Source organism: Salminus brasiliensis, chromosome 2 (genome assembly GCF_030463535.1).
Source record: "Salminus brasiliensis chromosome 2, fSalBra1.hap2, whole genome shotgun sequence".
Taxonomy (NCBI): domain Eukaryota; kingdom Metazoa; phylum Chordata; class Actinopteri; order Characiformes; family Bryconidae; genus Salminus; species Salminus brasiliensis.
The window spans coordinates 24,033,712-24,051,427 of NC_132879.1; the positions used below are offsets into that span (position 1 = coordinate 24,033,712).

A 17,716-nucleotide genomic window follows, 5' to 3' on the forward strand; every position below is an offset into this window, starting at 1 on the left:
GGCAAGAAGTCAAACAAAGGAGTAGGAGTCAACCGAGAGCCTGCCCTCAACTCCACAGCTCAAACTTTATCTGAGGAGAGGTAGAGAAGGGATGGTCATCAGCGGGTTCACACCTCTGTTCCTGGAAATACTAATCAATGCAAATCAGGCAAGATATTAGGAGGTCGGAGTATATAAAAGATGCTCGTCGTCGGACAAAGACAATTCCCTCTGGACTCCGATTATCCTGGACGTTTTCTTTCCACTTCACTCTCTTCCTCGCACTTGCAGGTAAGCTCTAATCCTTCACTGTGTTTCTTAATAAGTCAGGACATGGCAGCAGGCTGAAACACAACAGCATCAGTGGGTCTAGGTCATTATTATTATCATTATAATAGATCAAATGATGTACAAGCATTTTGGAAAGAGCACAGGCTGTTTAGAATATGTATAATGAATATATAACGACCCATATTTAGTTTAGACGCTTGGCAGAGTGGTTTTGTGGTAATCTCAGCCATCCTCAGTTAGATATGCTCTGCAGCTGAAGCAGGACATAGGCTCTCTTATCTGCTGATCTGCAGGTAACTGAGCTGCTCGCCAACACTGTCCTCACTGTACGGCCGTCTGCTTTCAGCTCTAGCTCTCGCATTTGGAGGCACGATGACTTTCTACGATTACATTTACCCATTCTACCCGCTACAAAGGACCTCGTTCATCTTCAGCACCAATCTTCTGACTGTCATCTTGGTGTTCTTGGTGCTCGCTGTCAGCTTCCTCCTCATTGTGCCAGGAATACGTGGCAAATCGGTGAGTGTGCTCAAGAAAGTCAGCCTGTCCTCCTCGCAGGTGTCTGCTGACTACTTGCATTCACCCCTTTCCCTGGACTTGGGTACATTTGTAGTCTTTTTCAATTAGAAATACCTTTGCTCATACGCTAGAATATGTGTGATGAGTTCATCTGCTTCTGATTTACATTTTAGTCCTTGACTAAGATGTTTTATGTATATATTAAATATATATTACTGCTCACAATTCAGAGATCCTAAAAAGATAAGAACAATCTCTTTAGTTCCTCCTGTGTGGATGCTGGAAAGAAGTTACGCTGCAGTTCTATGGGAAACTGAATGGGCCTACCTCAGGATATACTGTTTTTTTGTCCGATACGTTTCTTACTGCCACTCAAGTTGTTTTTGCAGTTACTTTTACTTATCCTTAAGTCATTATTTCATTGATGTAATAAGTTGTTTGGGTTTGGTTTTGGCTACCCGGCAGCTCTAGCTGTCTCAAATAAAGGATACCACAGACAACACCTCACTTTTATACTGTTGAGCTTTGCTTTGTCCTGTTGTTAGTGTGATTTTCCACAGAAAGGAAACAAACATCTTACACAGTGAGCAGATGTTTTCTTTTATCATCACTAACAGTACGAAAATGTTTTTTTTTTTCCCAGCGTATTCTCTGGACATTCAGGATTCTCATTAGCTTATTTATAGGAGCAGTTATAGTTGGTGAGTATATAATTTTCATATATTTTAATATCAATATTTAAAAATCAACAATATAATATATAATATGGATTTAATAAAATAGTGTTCATTTGACCAATAGTAAAAACCAATAGTAATCTCTACACTAATGTTAACAAACAAATCTACGGTTTAATGATTATTTGTGTTCCATACTTTTTGCATGCACTGTGGATGAGTAAATATGCTACTTCTGCTTCCAATTTCAGCTCTGAACTTCACCAGTGACTGGGCTGAGGCCAGTCTGAGGGCCAACACCACATACAAATCCTTCAGTAATGTTGTGGTGAACGCTGAGGTGGGGCTGCATGTAGGCCTGTATGGGATTAACATCACACTCAGAGGTCAGTCACCATGAAGACATGACCTGATAACAGTCTTTGATTTTTTAAATGCATTAGAATAGATGCATAATAGAGAATGGCAGTGTAAATGTTTTTTCATAACTTCGGTAATGGCAAATTACAGTGTTGGTCACACAGATCAAGTTTTGGGAGTAGGTGGCTTCACGAGTTTAATGAAACCCGTTATTTCTGTCCACTTAGGAGATCCTGTGGTACAGTTCAATGAGACCATAGACTACAATGAAATGTTCGCATGGACTAGTAGCATAGATGAGGAGTACGCTGATGCCTTGGAGAAGGGTCTTCCAAACCCCATACTGTACATTGCTGAGAAGTTCACCCTCAACAGCCCCTGTGGCCTCATCTACCAGTATCGGTACTCAGGCAGATACGCTTCGGCCACCCTCTGGTAAGACACACCGATTACTGACACTGTTAATGCCTTTAGAATGTAGAAACGAAGTCCTATTCAACAAATGCAAACAAAGTACAGTAAAGAATGGTGTCTCTCTCCAACTCTTTCCCACAGGACAGCTTTTTGCTGCTGGCTGCTGGCCAACATCCTCTTCTCAATGCCCGTCATCCTCTACGCAGGCTGCATGATGGCTACCACGGCAGCTTTTATTTTCTTCTCCATGGCCTCCTTCTCCACGATATACAACCTTCCACAGTGCACCTTCACAATAGGGACAGAGTCCTTTGTGACGAATTTCAGCGCTTCCTTCTGGCTTGCTTTATTTACCGGTACGTATCCTGTATTATGAAAGATGCAACTGTAGAATGTAAAAAAAAAAAAAATACTGTTTTAAAAGGATCTGCTGTAATGTTTCACAGATTATTAAAGTTGCAGATTATTAAAGTGTGGCAGTCATAACTGATCTCAGACTATGCTGGTTGCAGGTTTATTGTGTGCAGTGATTGGCGTATTAGTAATAATACTGGATTGGATGATCCCAGAGAAGATGAGGGAAGCATTCAGCGTTGGTGTGGATAACGATGATGATGATTATTCAGAAAAGGGCTACCTTAATGCCGGCTTCCTTGAAGGAGCAGGTTTGGATGCTGTGATTGTAAAAGGAACGGGCAAAGAACCACAGATCACCACTTTAACCGTAAGTCTCTAGTTCTCTGGCAAGCAATTATTCTAACCAGTTATTATTATTGGAATTGTAATAATATTAGTAATGCACAATCACTCAGTAATGACGAATGAAATGATTGTATTTTTAATCTGTTCACAGACATTTTGAGAAACCATCTGTCTCACACAAGGCCATCATTCCAAGTACTTGAAAACCACACATCCTGCAGAATGAATTAGTTTTTGTTGTTTTTGCTGGGGTAGCTGTAAATACAACTGTAAACATTTTTTATGCTTTATCATCTGTGAATTCAGATCTGTGTAAATATGTAAATAAATATATTTGAGTTGAGAATAATAACTGAATGTGTATGAAATGTATTGTTTACAGAGAATAAACTAATAAAATAAATAAAAAGAAAATCTAGTCCAGCGTTGTGTTTAATGTCAGTGCTACAGATCCAAAGAGCTTCTGTTAGTTCCTTGTAAACTACTGTCACCTGTCACAGTATCACTACTGAATGTGTCTAGTGGTCCCCAGAGTAAAACTACTTGAAATTACAGTGATGAAAGTTAGTTTAGTGGACAAAATCATTACAGTATCCTTAGTCCCTTCATGTTTACCTGTTGACAATACATCCTAATCACTAAGTGTTTTGTAATTAGAATGCATCATTGTCATCTTTGGAATTCAGCATATCCCACCCAAATGACTAGAGCAATATGAAATGAGTTAATAGTTACAAATGATGGAGCTTGAACAATACTATTTTTCAACACAGCTGATGAACCTGCATAGATATCTAGACCCTATCATTACAAACCAGCTGATAAACAGTAAATATACAGTCCAACCAGGAATACTATGTACATCTTTAAAAAATAAATGCCAAGTATCTGAATTGTTTTGATAAAAAAATAAATCAGGTGCAGAGCAAGTGGCAGAACTGCAAGCTGAATGGATGGAGCGTCACGTTTACTAGGGCTGACAAGCTAGACAATCTAGTTGTGTACTGTCAGCTTCAGCCCACCTAAATGGTTCACAGATGAAGGTCATGCACTGGTCATGCACTCACTGCCTCTTAGGCTAAGAAAAAGAAAACTACAACAAACATAAAGAGAGTGAAAAGTCTGGTATTGCTCATGTTTCCAGTTATCATTCTCCTCCCCAAGTTTAAGACCATACAAGGCATCTTATTTGCTGTATTTTTTTTGTCCATCTCTTATTAATAAACCCGGCCACACTATGAGAATGAATAATTAGCTTTTCTTTTGTGATTTTTTTGTTTGTTTGTTCTATGATAGAAGTATACGTCCTGCACATGCAATGAAGTGCCTAATGAAATACTGGTCTGGTGTTTGTTTTCCTATTTTGTTGGGTGATGCTGAACTGTTAAGCTGTTGGATTTGAAAGGTGTACAACAAGGTTGCTCTGTTTGTAAGCCTGGGTGGACACAAACACAACCAGCACAAACTAAACATTAACACTGGAGGGAAAACGTGAAGCATTGTTTTAGGTTGCACAACCAGGACAGAGCACCACAGAGTGTCCGGAGCACCAGAATTGCCATTAGATGTACACTGGCGTCTCCTGTCCTGTCAGCAGTCTGAACATCACAGCTGGCATTGTTTTCATATGGATCTGTTACAATAACAAACAGGGTTAGAGTCCCAGGTCAACATACAGTATATACAAGTTTAAATCATGCAGTTCCACCAAAGCACAAAAAACTATTTACCTCCCCAACAGACACTGATAGGGCATGGACAATTTTCTCATGTGCCATGGCGACCACACTCTGTCCATTAATTTCAATTATTCGGTGGCCCACGCGTACTCCTCCCCTTTCTGCAATTCCACCTCGCATCAGACTACATATCTGGAGATTAATTTACACAAAAGAAAACAGCATAAGGAGAGACTCCCTAACTCATCCCAAAGCTATTGGATGGAGCACCATCATTCCAGAGAACACAGTTCCATTTCTCCACAGCTCAATGCATAAGACATCCGGCATTAGGCATCTATTGGAGGGGCTAGACAAGCTGTGTGTGTCAACAGGTACTGACTTAAAGCAGCTGAATGCAGTCATTAGAAGGGGTGTCTACAAACATTTGGACATTATATACATCATACTTATTTACCCCAAAATAATTAGCGATAAATTAAATGTATACAATTGTACACAATTATGTATGCCAGTATCCCAAACATAGTGAAGTCAGCCAAGACCTGATTGGTGTCCAAATACTTGCCGCACATTTTTAGTTTTTGCTTGAAGTAGTTAAGTTGTCAAATGTGCTCATATTACACCAAACAGCACTGTGAAAACAGCCTGTCTAAATCATCAAGTGGACAAAACTCAGGTTTCAAGCCGGCTGGTACTACTACTGATTTTAGATATAGAGCGTGGTTTTGTCTATTTATAAAGGATATGTCTCTAAAAGTAGGTCTCACAGTGTCACAAATCGCATAAGCAAGTCTATTTAAGACTGATTAACAACAGTTTGGGCCTAGTATGATGATTCAGGCACGCAGTTTGCACAGCGCTAATTAGAGGGTATAAGCTTAATCTGTTTTTGCTAACTACCTTCAGAAACCAAACATGTCTCCAATGATTGAATACATTTGGGAAAAACAGTGTAAATCTGAGAAAAGTATCGGTTTAAAGAACACTCACTATGCCATTCTGTACGCTGAAGCCCAGCTGGTACTGGAGATCTGGTCGCTTTATCAGCACAGTGGTAACAGGGGGGCAGCTAACTACGCTTAGCTTTACCTGCACCTGACTCTTCAGACCCTAGAACGAACACACACACATACACACACACACAGGAAATTGTTGTGATACAAGATTATCTGTATGTGCAGCTGTATCTGTGTCTTTTATTATTAAAACACTGCCACTGTAGCTAATAAGATCCTATTGCACAGTTACCCTGTTGTTCACAACATCAAAATAAAAGTCAACACTCTTACAGGTTAATATTGGTCTCATCTGTCCACAAGATCTTTTTTTGCAGAATTTTGCAGGGTCTTATAAGTACTTTCAGTTTAGTGGTCTGTTTCTTGTATTGCAGCCTCTGTATTTCTGTTAAAGTATAAAGTCTTCTGCAGATAGATAGTAGTCTCTGACAAATACACAGCTGCCTCCTGAAGGCCGTTTCTGATCTGTCAGATAGACAATGCCCCATTTTCTTTGCAGAAGGCCTCTAAATGTTCTTTGGTTGTCTTGCTGCACATCTTTTTAAAGACAATCTACAAATTTCCTATGGTAGTCAGATGACTGTGAGGCCCATTTCAAAACCTTCTGTCTATGTCAAGTCAGGAAGTTCATGGTGGACTTTGAGATATGTTTTTGATTAGTATCCTTACAAGCCATTTTCTATCAGCCTATTTAGCCCATATGGTTTGAAATGTTGCATCCAGGATTTGCTGGTCTTTTGTGGAATCCATTATTCCCTTCACTTGTGCAATACTGCCACGTGTGCCACTGCCACTGGCAGCTGTACAAACCCAAAGCATGATAGATTCACCTTACATATTTTAGAGCTGACAAAGTGTTCTTTTCAAACGTTCCTTTGTTGATTGCCTGGATGTTCTGTAACATACTTAAAGCATTGAGTTTTGTATCAAGTAATGGTTACAGGTAAGGTAGAGCAACGCTGCACAGTGGAACAGTGCACCATCACTCTTAATTAAACTATTACCTGAAAGTTCTTGGCAATCAGATTTTGAATGGTCTTTCTTACTCTCTGGGTTTTTGTGGTCTACCTCCACAGTTCCACATGACTGCCTTTAAAAAAAATACGCACTGCAGAAACTGCAAGCTAAAAACACTTGGCTATCTCCTTATAGTCTGCCCTCTGCCTTGTGGGCATCGATTTTTTTTCAGATCTTTGGACAGTTGCCTATAGGATCCTATTGTTCCTGAGTGTACGTACCAGGTTTGAAGAGTCAGAGAATTAACAAAGCTTGGACATTTGATTTAGCTGACAGTTCCTAATTATAGCTGACGACTGACTGCATTCAAATTTGTGTAATAAACTGAAAATATAAAAACCTTGATGATGCCTTGGCAGGTGGCCAGTGGCAAGCCCACCAAGCTTGTGTCATTGACAGCCATGATCTGATCCCCCACATTGAGTTTCCCAGAGCGGGCAGCTGGCCCACTGTTCAGCATGCAAGCCAGGATGACTGTGGGCAGGATAGAGCCCCAGCCTGACTCGACTATCACTACACCCAGAATCTCCCCTTTCTGCTTCTCCAGGTGCAGCTACAGAGAGAAGACAGAGCAGGTTCAACAGAGAGAGAGTAGAAAAGGGCAAGAGGAAGGAAGTTGGAGTTCAATTCATTTTAAATGATATATTAAAAAAGAAGCAGCTTAGATGTACACACTTGATTGATTTTTCAGTGACAAATACATTCAATTTGATCAGTGCTGGTACTCCACACACCTCTTTACAGTTTTCTGAGTTAGAGAAGTGGATGAGATCATCGTTGTACATTTCTTGTGTATTAAGAATATCACTGTAATCCTTCTGGCTGAGGTCTTTAGGGTTGATTCCATTTGCTCGCAGGAATTCTTGGTAGGCCATGCTAAACGCCTGACCAATGGACTGTGCAATGAGCTGAGCCTGAGGTGGGGGGGGATAAGGGAGAGAGGGTGAGTGCTCAGCAGAGAGGAGAAGAGGCTACTTAAATGTGACACACACACAGAATGAGAGGGAGTGCTTAGCTTAAGACAAAGCAGTGAAAGAAAGATAAGTCATAAGCAATTACAGTATAAGTATATAGTTTTGAGGTCACTGTCCCTGTTGAACTGAGCTAGTCTGAGGTCAGACACAGTGTAATTACATGGATTAGTTATAATTATATAAGATGAGAAATAAGTTTTTTTCAGTCGCTTTTTGGTCAGATTTGCTCTTTTAACACATAATAATTGTCTTTTGGATATGAGACATGGTCTTAGATGAGCATAAACCATAGGCTGAGCTAAGTTACAACATTCAGTTCCCCTGTAACACTCACTTCCATGTTGAATATATTACAACCAGTACAAAGCCCCACTACAGTCTGAACTTACATCCTCAGACTCAAAGACGTAGCAAATCATTCGGTACTGTTTCCTGCCCTCTGCAGTGTTCAGGCCGGTGTCCGTGCAGTCCAGCGAGGCAGAGTGAGACATGCGTCTGCGGGCCATCAGCACCACTACACTCCCAATGTCTGCAATGTAGGAGATAGTGCGGAGGGCATTGTCCATCATCGTCTCCTGCATCCGAAGACATACAGGATTAGCCAGCATTTCATTTTTAATGTATAACTACTAAAGTAGCATTTCTAAACAGCAGCACTACTCTGAATAGTGCATCAGACACAGCAGTGCAGCTGGAGTTTTTAAACACTGTGTCCACAGTTTGTATTGGTCATCCTCTAGTCCTTCATCAATGGTCACAGGACACTGTCCACAGGACGCTGTTGGCTGGTAATCTCTGGTTGGTGGACTATTCTCAGTCTAGCAGTGACACTGGGGTGTTCATAAACTGCGTTTGATCCACTCGTACCAGCGCAACACACACTAACACACCATCACCATGTCAGTGTCTCTGCAGAGCTGAAAATAGCCCAAATAATAGCTGCTCTTTGGTGGTCCTGAGGGGCCCTGACCATGGAAGAACAGGGTGAAAGGAGGCTAACAAAGTGTGCAAAGAGACAGATGGACCACAGTCTGTTATTACAGAACTACAAAGTGCTCCTATATGGTAAGTGGAGCTGATAATATATAATGGGCTGAGTTATACTATTCTGATATTCCACATACACAGTTTCCTATATATTTACACTGAAAACAAAAGCTTATGAGACACTAATATTTTTAATTCACTTCCTTTGTTAAACCCCTAGTTCATTGTATACATCATTGTGAGGCTGCTTGACAATCCTTGTTAGCACTGTGATTTAAAAAAATTGATAGCATTAAAATGCTTCTAATCAATGATTCTAACAATGAACACTGTCAACCTGTGTGTCAGCATTGAGCACTTTGATGGCTTTTGTTGAAATGAAGAGGTCAACCTCAGTCAGGCTCGGGCTCTCGCCATCCAGACACTAAAACACACAACAGAAGAGTTATAGCTACATCTAGTGGACTGAGCAGACATTTTTGACAAGCTATCCATCACATTTGACACCCTGCTGAGAAAACAAACACTTGCACAAAAGCAACAGTGATGAGCTCAAACTTCACAAGATCAACATGATGAATAATCTTTATGTAATGTTTAATGAGTAATAAAAACAGATACCCCTTTAACTCAGGCTTGGGTGTTAACTTTGGATCTAAATTCAATCAAATTTCAAGCGTTACTTTTCTTGAATCTTCTCCTCAACCACAATTTAAAACTTCTGTATACCTTAACTCTGTCCACAGCCTCCTGAGCCTGCATCATGCGCACACTCTTAGACGGGTTTCTGTCTGACAGCAGCTGGGTGGAGCCGAGGTAGTTTGCAGCGAAAATGATCCCGTCTATGAGGTCCTCTGGTTCACACGGACCTGGAACTAAGCAAGAGACACAAAGACCTGAAAAAAGACTGCTGCTAAGAGAAGAAAATATATTTGTGAGAATATGAAATTTAAAAAAGTTTAAAAATAGTGTCTTGTAATGTTTTACTGCAATTAATACACATATTCATAAGTAGTCCTGTTAATCATTTACGATTTTAAGTAATTTCACATTACATAACACGTCATAACAAAAAGACTGATATACTGACCATCCACAAAGCTTGGAAAAGAGGCATTTCTCTTTCCTTGCTGAAAATCAAAACACATAATTTAGATTGCAGACGCAGGTTTATTCCAGCAGTATGACTGACCGATATCGAATAGTAGAGTTTTGGTGACATAAGTGATGTTTATAATTCCTAGTATAGCTAGTTCCGTACCTGAGGAAGGTTGTGGTTGCTTATTTCTGTGTTGGGGTTCACTGTGCCGTGCTGTGGGCTGCTCTGAGCAATCTGAGAACAATCAAAATATATCAGAATAATACATACACAAAGACATGCAAATGTTTCTGTTACCGTGAATAGTTATGTCGTAGTTAAGGTGTCGATGATGAACTGATTTGCAAACAGCATGACGTAAAAGATGTTTTTATGTTTTAAGCACGATTATTCTTCCCCATCTTTTACAGTAATAACAAAATAACAAAGAACAGTAACTGTTAGGAAAAGTCAGGTGATTCCTCAAATCTAGTCCCAAAATTTAGCAATCTAAGCTGCTGTCTAGCACTCTGAAAATGACAATAAGTGATGCTCACAAAGCAGGAGAAGGCTAGAAGAAGACAGCAAAGCATTCTCAGATAGCCGTTTCCTTAGTTTGTAATGTCATTAAGGAATGTCAGTTAACAGGTACAGTGGAAGTCAAGCTGAAGTATGGAAGACCAAGAAAACATTTAGAGAACTTGTAGGATTACTAGAAATGCTAATTACCCATTTTATAGAAAATGACATTCAGGAGGATTTAACTGACATAGCGGGGGTAATAAATATTTAGCACCAATTTTAATATATTTCTGAAGGTGCTATTAACATGACATTTCTCAGTTGTCGATAACAACCTATCAAATCCACACATGCATAGAAATCAAAACCGTAGATGTTCATACACTAAGTTATGTGTAATAATGAGAAATGACACAAGAACAAAGTATTGAATACATGAAGAAAGGGAGGTGCAAAAAGCCATGTAAAGCTGAAATCTATCCATTCTGCAAATTAATATCTGCTGGTTCAACAGAAGGCTGATAAAAAGGTGTCTCATTTTGATGGCACTGGTTACAGAAGAATTTCTAAACTACTGAAGGTTCCAGTAAGCACTGTTGGGGCCATAATCAGAAAGAGGAAAGAACATAATTTCACCATAAAGCAGCCACCACCAAGTGCTCCTTGCAAGATTTCAGACAGAGGAGTAAAAAGAATTATATGAAGAGTTGTCGAAGAGTCAAGGATCTCCTGTGGAGAGCTACAGAAAAACCTGGAATCAGCAGGTACAGCAACAATAAGAAATGCACTCAACAGCCTGCCTGCACCCTCAACACGCAAGACTCCATTGCTGAAGAAACCTGAAGCTTGCTGAAGCGTGTTTAAAGTTCAGCTCAACATTTAGACAAGCCTGGGGAACTGTAAAGTTTAGAGGTGGGAACATCATGGCATGGGGCTGTTTTTCAGCATATGGCACTGGCACGCTATATATAATTGATGGAGGGATGACTGGACAAATGCACTGAGACATTCTTGCTAAAAAATTGGCTGTCACCTACTAGGATGATAAGGATGAAACGAGGGTGGATATTTCAGCAAGACAATGATCCCAAACACACAGCCAAGGAACTTATCAACTGGTTTCAGAGAAAGAAAATAAAGCTGCTAGAATGGTTCAGCCAATCACATGACCTGAATCCAACTGAAAATCTTTGGAAGGAACTAAAGCTCAGTGTTCATAGAAGGAGTCCACAGGACCCTCAGGATTTGAAGAGTGTTTGTGTGGAAGAATGGGCCAAAATCACACCGAGCAATGCAAGCAACTATTTTCTCTGTACAGGAGGAGTCTTGAAGCTGTCAACAACGAAGTAAGCGTGTTCAATACTTTGTCACTGTGTCAATGCTCATTATTACACATAATTCAATTTATGACAATTCAACATCTATGGTTTGATTTCTTTGCCTGTGTGGATTGGACGGGTTGTTGCCGAAGTCTGGTGAAAATTTAATGTCAATAGCACCTTTAGAAATATATTTACTTGAAAAATGATGTATTGAACACTTATTTCACCCGCTGAGTGAAGGTAAGAAGAAGGTAGGATAGATAACGTGACATAAACATAGTATGGCTGGGCCCGAATAATATTCACTTGTTGAGTAAGTATTCGGTTTTTGATTTTGGTATTCGGATATTAAATTTTTTCCTTCCTTACCACCTTTGCTCCATCTCGCTCTAACATTACACTTCAGTTCAGGTTAATGGCGATAAAAGAGTAATTTGTGTGCTGTGCCGCTATCTATTTTAGCAGCAATACTTCTATTAGCCTGTTAGATAATTCAATTTCGTATTACTGTATTGAACATAGTTATGTTTATTTGAATTGTTCAAGCAGTTGGCATTATTGTGTTTAAGATAATACATTTTTTAAATAAACTTAACATTCATTTTTAATGTGTGCGCCACTACTATGACAGGTGCTACTCCTGTTTTGCTTTTTAATAGTTAAATAATGAAAGTTACTGTTCTTCGTTTTGGATCTGGAGACCTTTGGAAATGGTTAGGCTAACACACTCACACACATCAAATAAATACTTGTCACAAAATCAATACTGAATACAATACAGTTGTATGAATGTATTTGTATTGATTCTAATGTTAATTTTTCAACAAATAAACACTTCGGTTCAGATAAATACTGAGGATGCATCTAAACGGTCGGTTTATCAGCTAAAATGACCAATGAGGGTAGCAACGAGGTGACTGTACCTAATAAACAAGCGTAGGAACAAGGCATGCATGAATGCAAAGTATTTTATTAACTGAGCTGTTACCTGGCCCTGACAGGACCTCCATTCCTCTTCTGTAGGGGCTTTGGCCTGGTCCTTATGCAGTTGTGGGTCTGGAGGCTTCATAGATTCTGGGATTGCTCTGGGTCGACTGTCTCTCTTCTGCGATGACAGGGACGATGCTTTAGAACTGTCTGGAATGCCTCTCTTGTCAGACGACTGTTGAGCTGCACCCCTGTCCGTTCCAGTGCTCTGGGGTGCTAATTTCAGTTTGGACCTTACTCCATTAACAATCTGGTCCACATCCCCTTCAGAGTCCACTGTCGGCTGCTTTTCCCTCCTGGCCTTTGCTCTGTAATTGCTGTGAGGGCGTCCCTTTCCCTTGCCTATACTTTTCTCAGGACTGTCATTGTCCATATGCAAATGTCTGCCTTCTCTTTCCTCTTCGCCATATTGTCTGCATGTATGTCTCTTTTTACAATCGCCTCTGTTCTCAGGATCTTCGTGTTGTGTCGTTCCATTATCTCCACTAGCTCCTGGGCAATCTCTGCTACCACTGTCTTCCTTCCAAGTCTGCTGCCCTTTGAATCTAGACCCATGTCTTAAGTTTCTTTCTGCCTTACCCACTTCACAGTCCCTTGGATAGTTGACTCTTTCTTCCGTATTTGCCTTTTTAATGCCTTCCCTATGGCCACTAAATGAACCCTGGGTGTCACCTCTACAGTTCTCTGGCCGCCTTTTGTCTCCCCTGTAATCACTGGGTAAATCTTCTACTTCTCTATTCTTATCTTGAGTGTAACCTGAACGTTGATGAAGGTTTCTATTGTCCTCTGGAAGATCACAAGGCTCTTTGGAGAGAAACTCATCCTGATCTTCCTCTGCCTTCTCTCCTTCATAAACAAAATACTTATCATCTTCTTCCTCTTCCTCCTCGTCCTCCTCCTCCTCTTCATCCTCTTCTACCTCCTCTGCCTCTTCTTCTTCTTCGTCTTCCTCATCCTCAGCCATGGGGGCTTGGATGAAAGTAGTTTCAGAGATGGACTCAGGACATTTGTAGTTCAGCTGTTCTTTGCCTTGCTGCAGCACTTCATAAAAGCCTTCGGAGTGTGCCCAGGCCTCCACTGGCATTCGTCCACCGACTGGATCCCTGGAAGTGCTGGGCCTATCGCCACTATCCGCACCTTCATGGCAGTCCAGTCCCTCCATGTAGCTCTCATCCTCAGGGCAACAGTGAACATAGTATGTCATCCCATCTGCATCGGTGCGCAACTCCTCATCTTCCTCATAGTCCTGCTCCTCCTCCTCCCCATCCACCTCCTCTTCCTCCTCAGATCCTACGTTATCGTATTCAGACAGTGAGTCTTCCATGCTGTCAGGCTGAATAGGGCTCTCACCACGGAGGGAGTCCTCCCTGGAGACAGTTCCATCGCTGGGGCAGAAGCTGTCTGGGACGGGAGTGCTTGACTGGCTCTGCGCGGTTAGGCTGTGAGGTTCCTCAGGGTCTACTCTGTCTTTGGACTGTCTCCCACTCTGCTCTGGTACAGGTGAAGAATCAGGCTCAGGCACACTGGCCCTGAAACCCTGGTCTCGTCTGAGAGCCATAGCTGGCTTCAGTAGACCCACGCAAATAGGATCTCTTCAGTGCTGCAAAACAATACATACTACAGTGACAAACAAAACAATGTATATACACCTCAGCGTCACTGCTGGACATAGAATATAATTATATATAACTGTAATAATTGTGGATGTTAATATTAAATTATATGGCACCCACCCAATTTTCCCACATCACTATCTGGTTCCTAAAACTGATGAATATCCCCAGAGAGATGAATCTTATCCAAACTAAACACTGAACCACAAAGAGTCAGGAGGAGAGGTCAGCACGAATCAGCACTCTGTCTCAGCAGGAAAGGTGTACATGCTGATATTTCTGTAGACTACAGTGATTTCTCTTTTGTGATGAGAGGCATTGTATTCCCAGTGAGGTCAATAAGGATGCACTGCAAAAAAGCCTCCTTGTAGTTTACTTTGTGGCTATTCCCTTGTAGAACAAAGGGATTGATCTTTTATGTACTGTTTGACATGATTTCTAACAAAGTGGAGTGAGCTCTTACCTTCAACATGAACAGATGAATAGAAGAGTATTTCTACTATTAGTTCTACAATTGAATAAAAGCTGAGAGTGATGCAACACATACTGTATATCCACTGAGATCAATTTGACAGAGTTCTATATACAACATGTATAATAGTATTTCCCCACTTTCTCTCATCCACTGCACTCTGTCTAGTCTATCATGTGCTTAATGGCCCTCAGTCTATTGTACAGTGTTTTGTTTAGCTTACTGTTTAGAGTTTTATTAAATCTATCACCTATATTCACTGTCTTTAATGTCTGATTGTCTGCTGCTGTTTCATGTCAAATGTAGCTCTGTCTCCTGTGTACTTTTTGGTCAATATTTTCCATTTTTTATAATATTTTTTTATTTAAAATGGAAATTAAAAAATTAAAGAATCCCAAAAACAGAGTTTTACGGCTGTTGTCAAGGCAACTCAAGTGACATAAAAGCCACACACGTAGGCAGCTTTGTTGCATCCTTATGGAAAAGAAAGGGGGTATTCCTCAAGCTGGACCACAGATCAGGTATTATTTGGGTGGTGGGTCATTCTCAGCAATGCAGAGACACTGATGCGGTGGTGGTGTGTTAGTTTGCGTTGTGCTGGTACACGTAGATCATACACAGCAGTGCTGCTGGAGTTATTAAACACCTCAGAGTCATGGCTGAACTGAGAACAGTCCACCAACTTGAAATATCCAGCCTGCAGCATCCTGTGGGCAGCAGCCTGTGATCACCAACACAAACTGGACAGCATTAGATACAAAGCTTCTATCTCTGATTTACATCTACAAGCAGGGCCAACTAGGACAGTGAGTGGACACTGTGTCTGAAAAACTCCAGCAGCTCTGCTGTGTCTGATCCACTTGTACCAGCAGCACAACCCACACTAACACACCACCACCACCATGTCAGTGTCACAGCAGTGCTGAGAAGGACCCACCATCCAAATAATAACTGTTTTGTGGTGGCCCTGTGAGGTCCTGACCATTAAAGAACAGGGTGAAAGTAAGCTAACAAAGTATGCTGAGATGGACTACAGTCTGATAAAATGGTCCAGGTTCATTCCAAACCAGTGGTGGCCATAATATTCTGATATGCCTGTGCAGAGCCCTTGTTGTTAAGAGTGTACCAGTGAAGATGATCTTAACTGATATAAAGTCTGTGTTCCCCAAACTACCACCATCCCTGTTTATGTTTGGTAGTGTTTGGTGTTGGGCCGTACAGCATAGCGTCAAGCATTTTCATTATGGAATTACCTCAGGAAGCGGCAGCGATAAAAACGCCTCACAAATCCCTAAAATGAAGACTGTGTGTGAATGTACGTAATATCATGGATTTTCTACCTCTCTGAGCTAAAGTACAGGACTGCTGCTCAGCAGGGAGTTGCTGTCTCATCTAAATGTAAATGCTTGGCTTTTTTTTCTTGCTTTTTTTTTTTTTTTTTTGCAGGACACTTAGCCTATATAGCTGATGAGTGGGCTGCTTGAGGTATCACAAGTCTAAGTGCAATTAACACCACCAAAAAATAAAAAGTTTCATAATGATGTGCAATAGTCCTGCTTCATCCGCTTTATCAGCGGGGACCCCTGTTATACCCACACCCATACCCACTAAATTACATGTAATCTTTAACATGTACTGTAGTGCTATCTGTCAGTCTAGCTCGTTTGAGCAGTGATTAATTGCAGCAGCACTGAGTCAGAGCTATTTCTTTAATAAGCCTCACCTCATTCACACGAACACATGCATCGAAATTATGCATCAGAATTCAGCATTAAACTGGTGGGGGGGGGGGGAGAACTGGCGGATTAGTCACAAATCTGTCAAATCGTCATTTCTGTCATGCACAAATCTTGTATCTCCAAATAGAAAAATGTACAAGAAAGTGAACAGACCTTATTAACTCTATTGGAAGAAAAAAGGTCTCTGTTGATGTTCTACAATAATGACATGAATTATACAGTTCATATCTATACTAAAATGTAGGTTCCGGTGTTTTGCAATGTTGCAATGATGTGTTGAATAAATGTCTTTATAATGGCAACTGAAAGGCTAAAAGCACCCACAGCACAGAGCATTTATTGCTAAACTGGGATTCACGCCCCAACCATGGGAGAGGTGTGTGATCTCCATATTAGGCTGCTGCTGTCCTTTCCTGGGCTTTCTTTACTCCACCTTACACACATGGACAATTTCCTCTGTCGCAATCAGCCCCAGTTCTCTTGGGTTAAATGCAAACCGACCCAATCTGCCCAGGAACAAGAGCACTGACTGCGCTGACTGTGAAAACATGACGGTCTGTAATTACAGCCTGCGTCTCTCTCTCTCTCTCTCTCTCTCTCTCACACACACACACACACACACAGATCAACACAGTTCAGGACAAACGAGCTCACCGGACACGGCTCAGTTTTCTGACTGTCTATGGGCATCTGAGAGCATCGTAGTGATGAGGGAGAGACGTGGGAACGTGGACACACACACACACACACACACACACACACACACACATACATACACACACACATACATACAGATACATATACACACCCTCACACACCCTCAGCATCCCGGGACAGAGATAGCGCCAGTGCCTTAAAGAGGCAGCTGGATAAACAGCCGTTAACCGGTGTTATTATGGCCCGTGTGGTCAGCTGCTGGTCCTCGTTAAATAGCTGCATGAAATGTGTTAGTAATCAAGTTAGGCCACTTCTTACTTTAGTCTGCATCCCACAGGCAGGAGGAGGTTGTTGATGTCTGTCTCCGTAACCGCACGCCTCTCAGCAATCACTGCAGAGAGCAGCAGTGAAGCCGGCAGCGCTAAACGCAGCACTGAAAGACGAGAAACTTGTTTGAGTTCAAAATAAAAGTTAGAGGAGCTTTTTTTTTTTTACAGTGCAGCTTTTAGTACAGTGGTGCTCAGTCCTGGGCCACTACACCTCAGCATGCGAGGCAGTGATGTCCTCTGCTCTCTGCTAACACACTGGGTTTTGCAGTGGGAGACTGGGAGACTTGTGAAATACGACTGACAAGCCTGTGTATGCACATATATTTAGCTAGTGGTGTTTGGGTGACTTACTCTCAATGTGATTCCTGTTACACAAGTA

General features: G+C 41.2%; 2 protein-coding genes across 4 annotated transcripts; one reads left to right on the forward strand and one right to left on the reverse strand.

The window, feature by feature from the left end:
* The first annotated feature begins 616 nt into the window (after positions 1 to 616).
* On the forward strand, positions 617 to 3,284 carry duox2 (dual oxidase 2). The gene is made up of 7 exons (XM_072671208.1): positions 617 to 789; positions 1,433 to 1,490; positions 1,718 to 1,852; positions 2,054 to 2,261; positions 2,382 to 2,596; positions 2,753 to 2,964; positions 3,094 to 3,284. The coding sequence occupies exons 1-7, from the start codon at positions 643 to 645 to the stop codon at positions 3,100 to 3,102; spliced, it is 984 nt and encodes a 327-aa protein (XP_072527309.1). The 5' UTR covers positions 617 to 642; the 3' UTR covers positions 3,103 to 3,284.
* apba2a (amyloid beta (A4) precursor protein-binding, family A, member 2a) lies at positions 3,118 to 17,395 on the reverse strand. Of its 3 annotated transcripts, none has more exons than XM_072671187.1 (12): positions 17,327 to 17,395; positions 12,529 to 14,127; positions 9,880 to 9,951; positions 9,709 to 9,748; positions 9,348 to 9,487; positions 8,956 to 9,042; positions 8,021 to 8,206; positions 7,392 to 7,571; positions 6,998 to 7,210; positions 5,615 to 5,734; positions 4,673 to 4,813; positions 3,118 to 4,575 (listed from the first exon to the last, which is right to left on the reverse strand). In XM_072671187.1, exons 2-12 carry the CDS (start codon positions 14,083 to 14,085, stop codon positions 4,504 to 4,506), a joined length of 2,808 nt encoding a protein of 935 aa, XP_072527288.1. In that variant the 5' UTR covers positions 14,086 to 14,127; positions 17,327 to 17,395; the 3' UTR covers positions 3,118 to 4,503. The 3 variants fall into 3 exon arrangements, with proteins under 3 accessions (XP_072527288.1, XP_072527280.1, XP_072527297.1); XM_072671179.1 differs by having other exon boundaries at positions 9,348 to 9,493; XM_072671196.1 differs by lacking the exon at positions 5,615 to 5,734 and having other exon boundaries at positions 9,348 to 9,493.
* Positions 17,396 to 17,716: the final 321 nt, after the last annotated feature.

Bases quoted from the DNA above. Each gene is read 5' to 3' on its own strand.
- duox2 (XM_072671208.1), top strand. From the start codon at position 643: ATGACTTTCTACGATTACATTTACCCATTCTACCCGCTACAAAGGACC. The intron at 1,491-1,717 runs GTGAGTATATAA...TTCCAATTTCAG, and splicing joins TATAGGAGCAGTTATAGTTG to CTCTGAACTTCACCAGTGAC. The intron at 2,597-2,752 runs GTACGTATCCTG...TGCTGGTTGCAG, and splicing joins CTGGCTTGCTTTATTTACCG to GTTTATTGTGTGCAGTGATT.
- apba2a (XM_072671179.1), bottom strand. From the start codon at position 14,085: ATGGCTCTCAGACGAGACCAGGGTTTCAGGGCCAGTGTGCCTGAGCCT. The intron at 9,494-9,708 runs GTCAGTATATCA...TCTCTTGCTTAG, and splicing joins TTTTCCAAGCTTTGTGGATG to TTCCAGGTCCGTGTGAACCA. The intron at 4,814-5,614 runs GTGAGTGTTCTT...ATTAATCTCCAG, and splicing joins TCAGCGTACAGAATGGCATA to ATATGTAGTCTGATGCGAGG.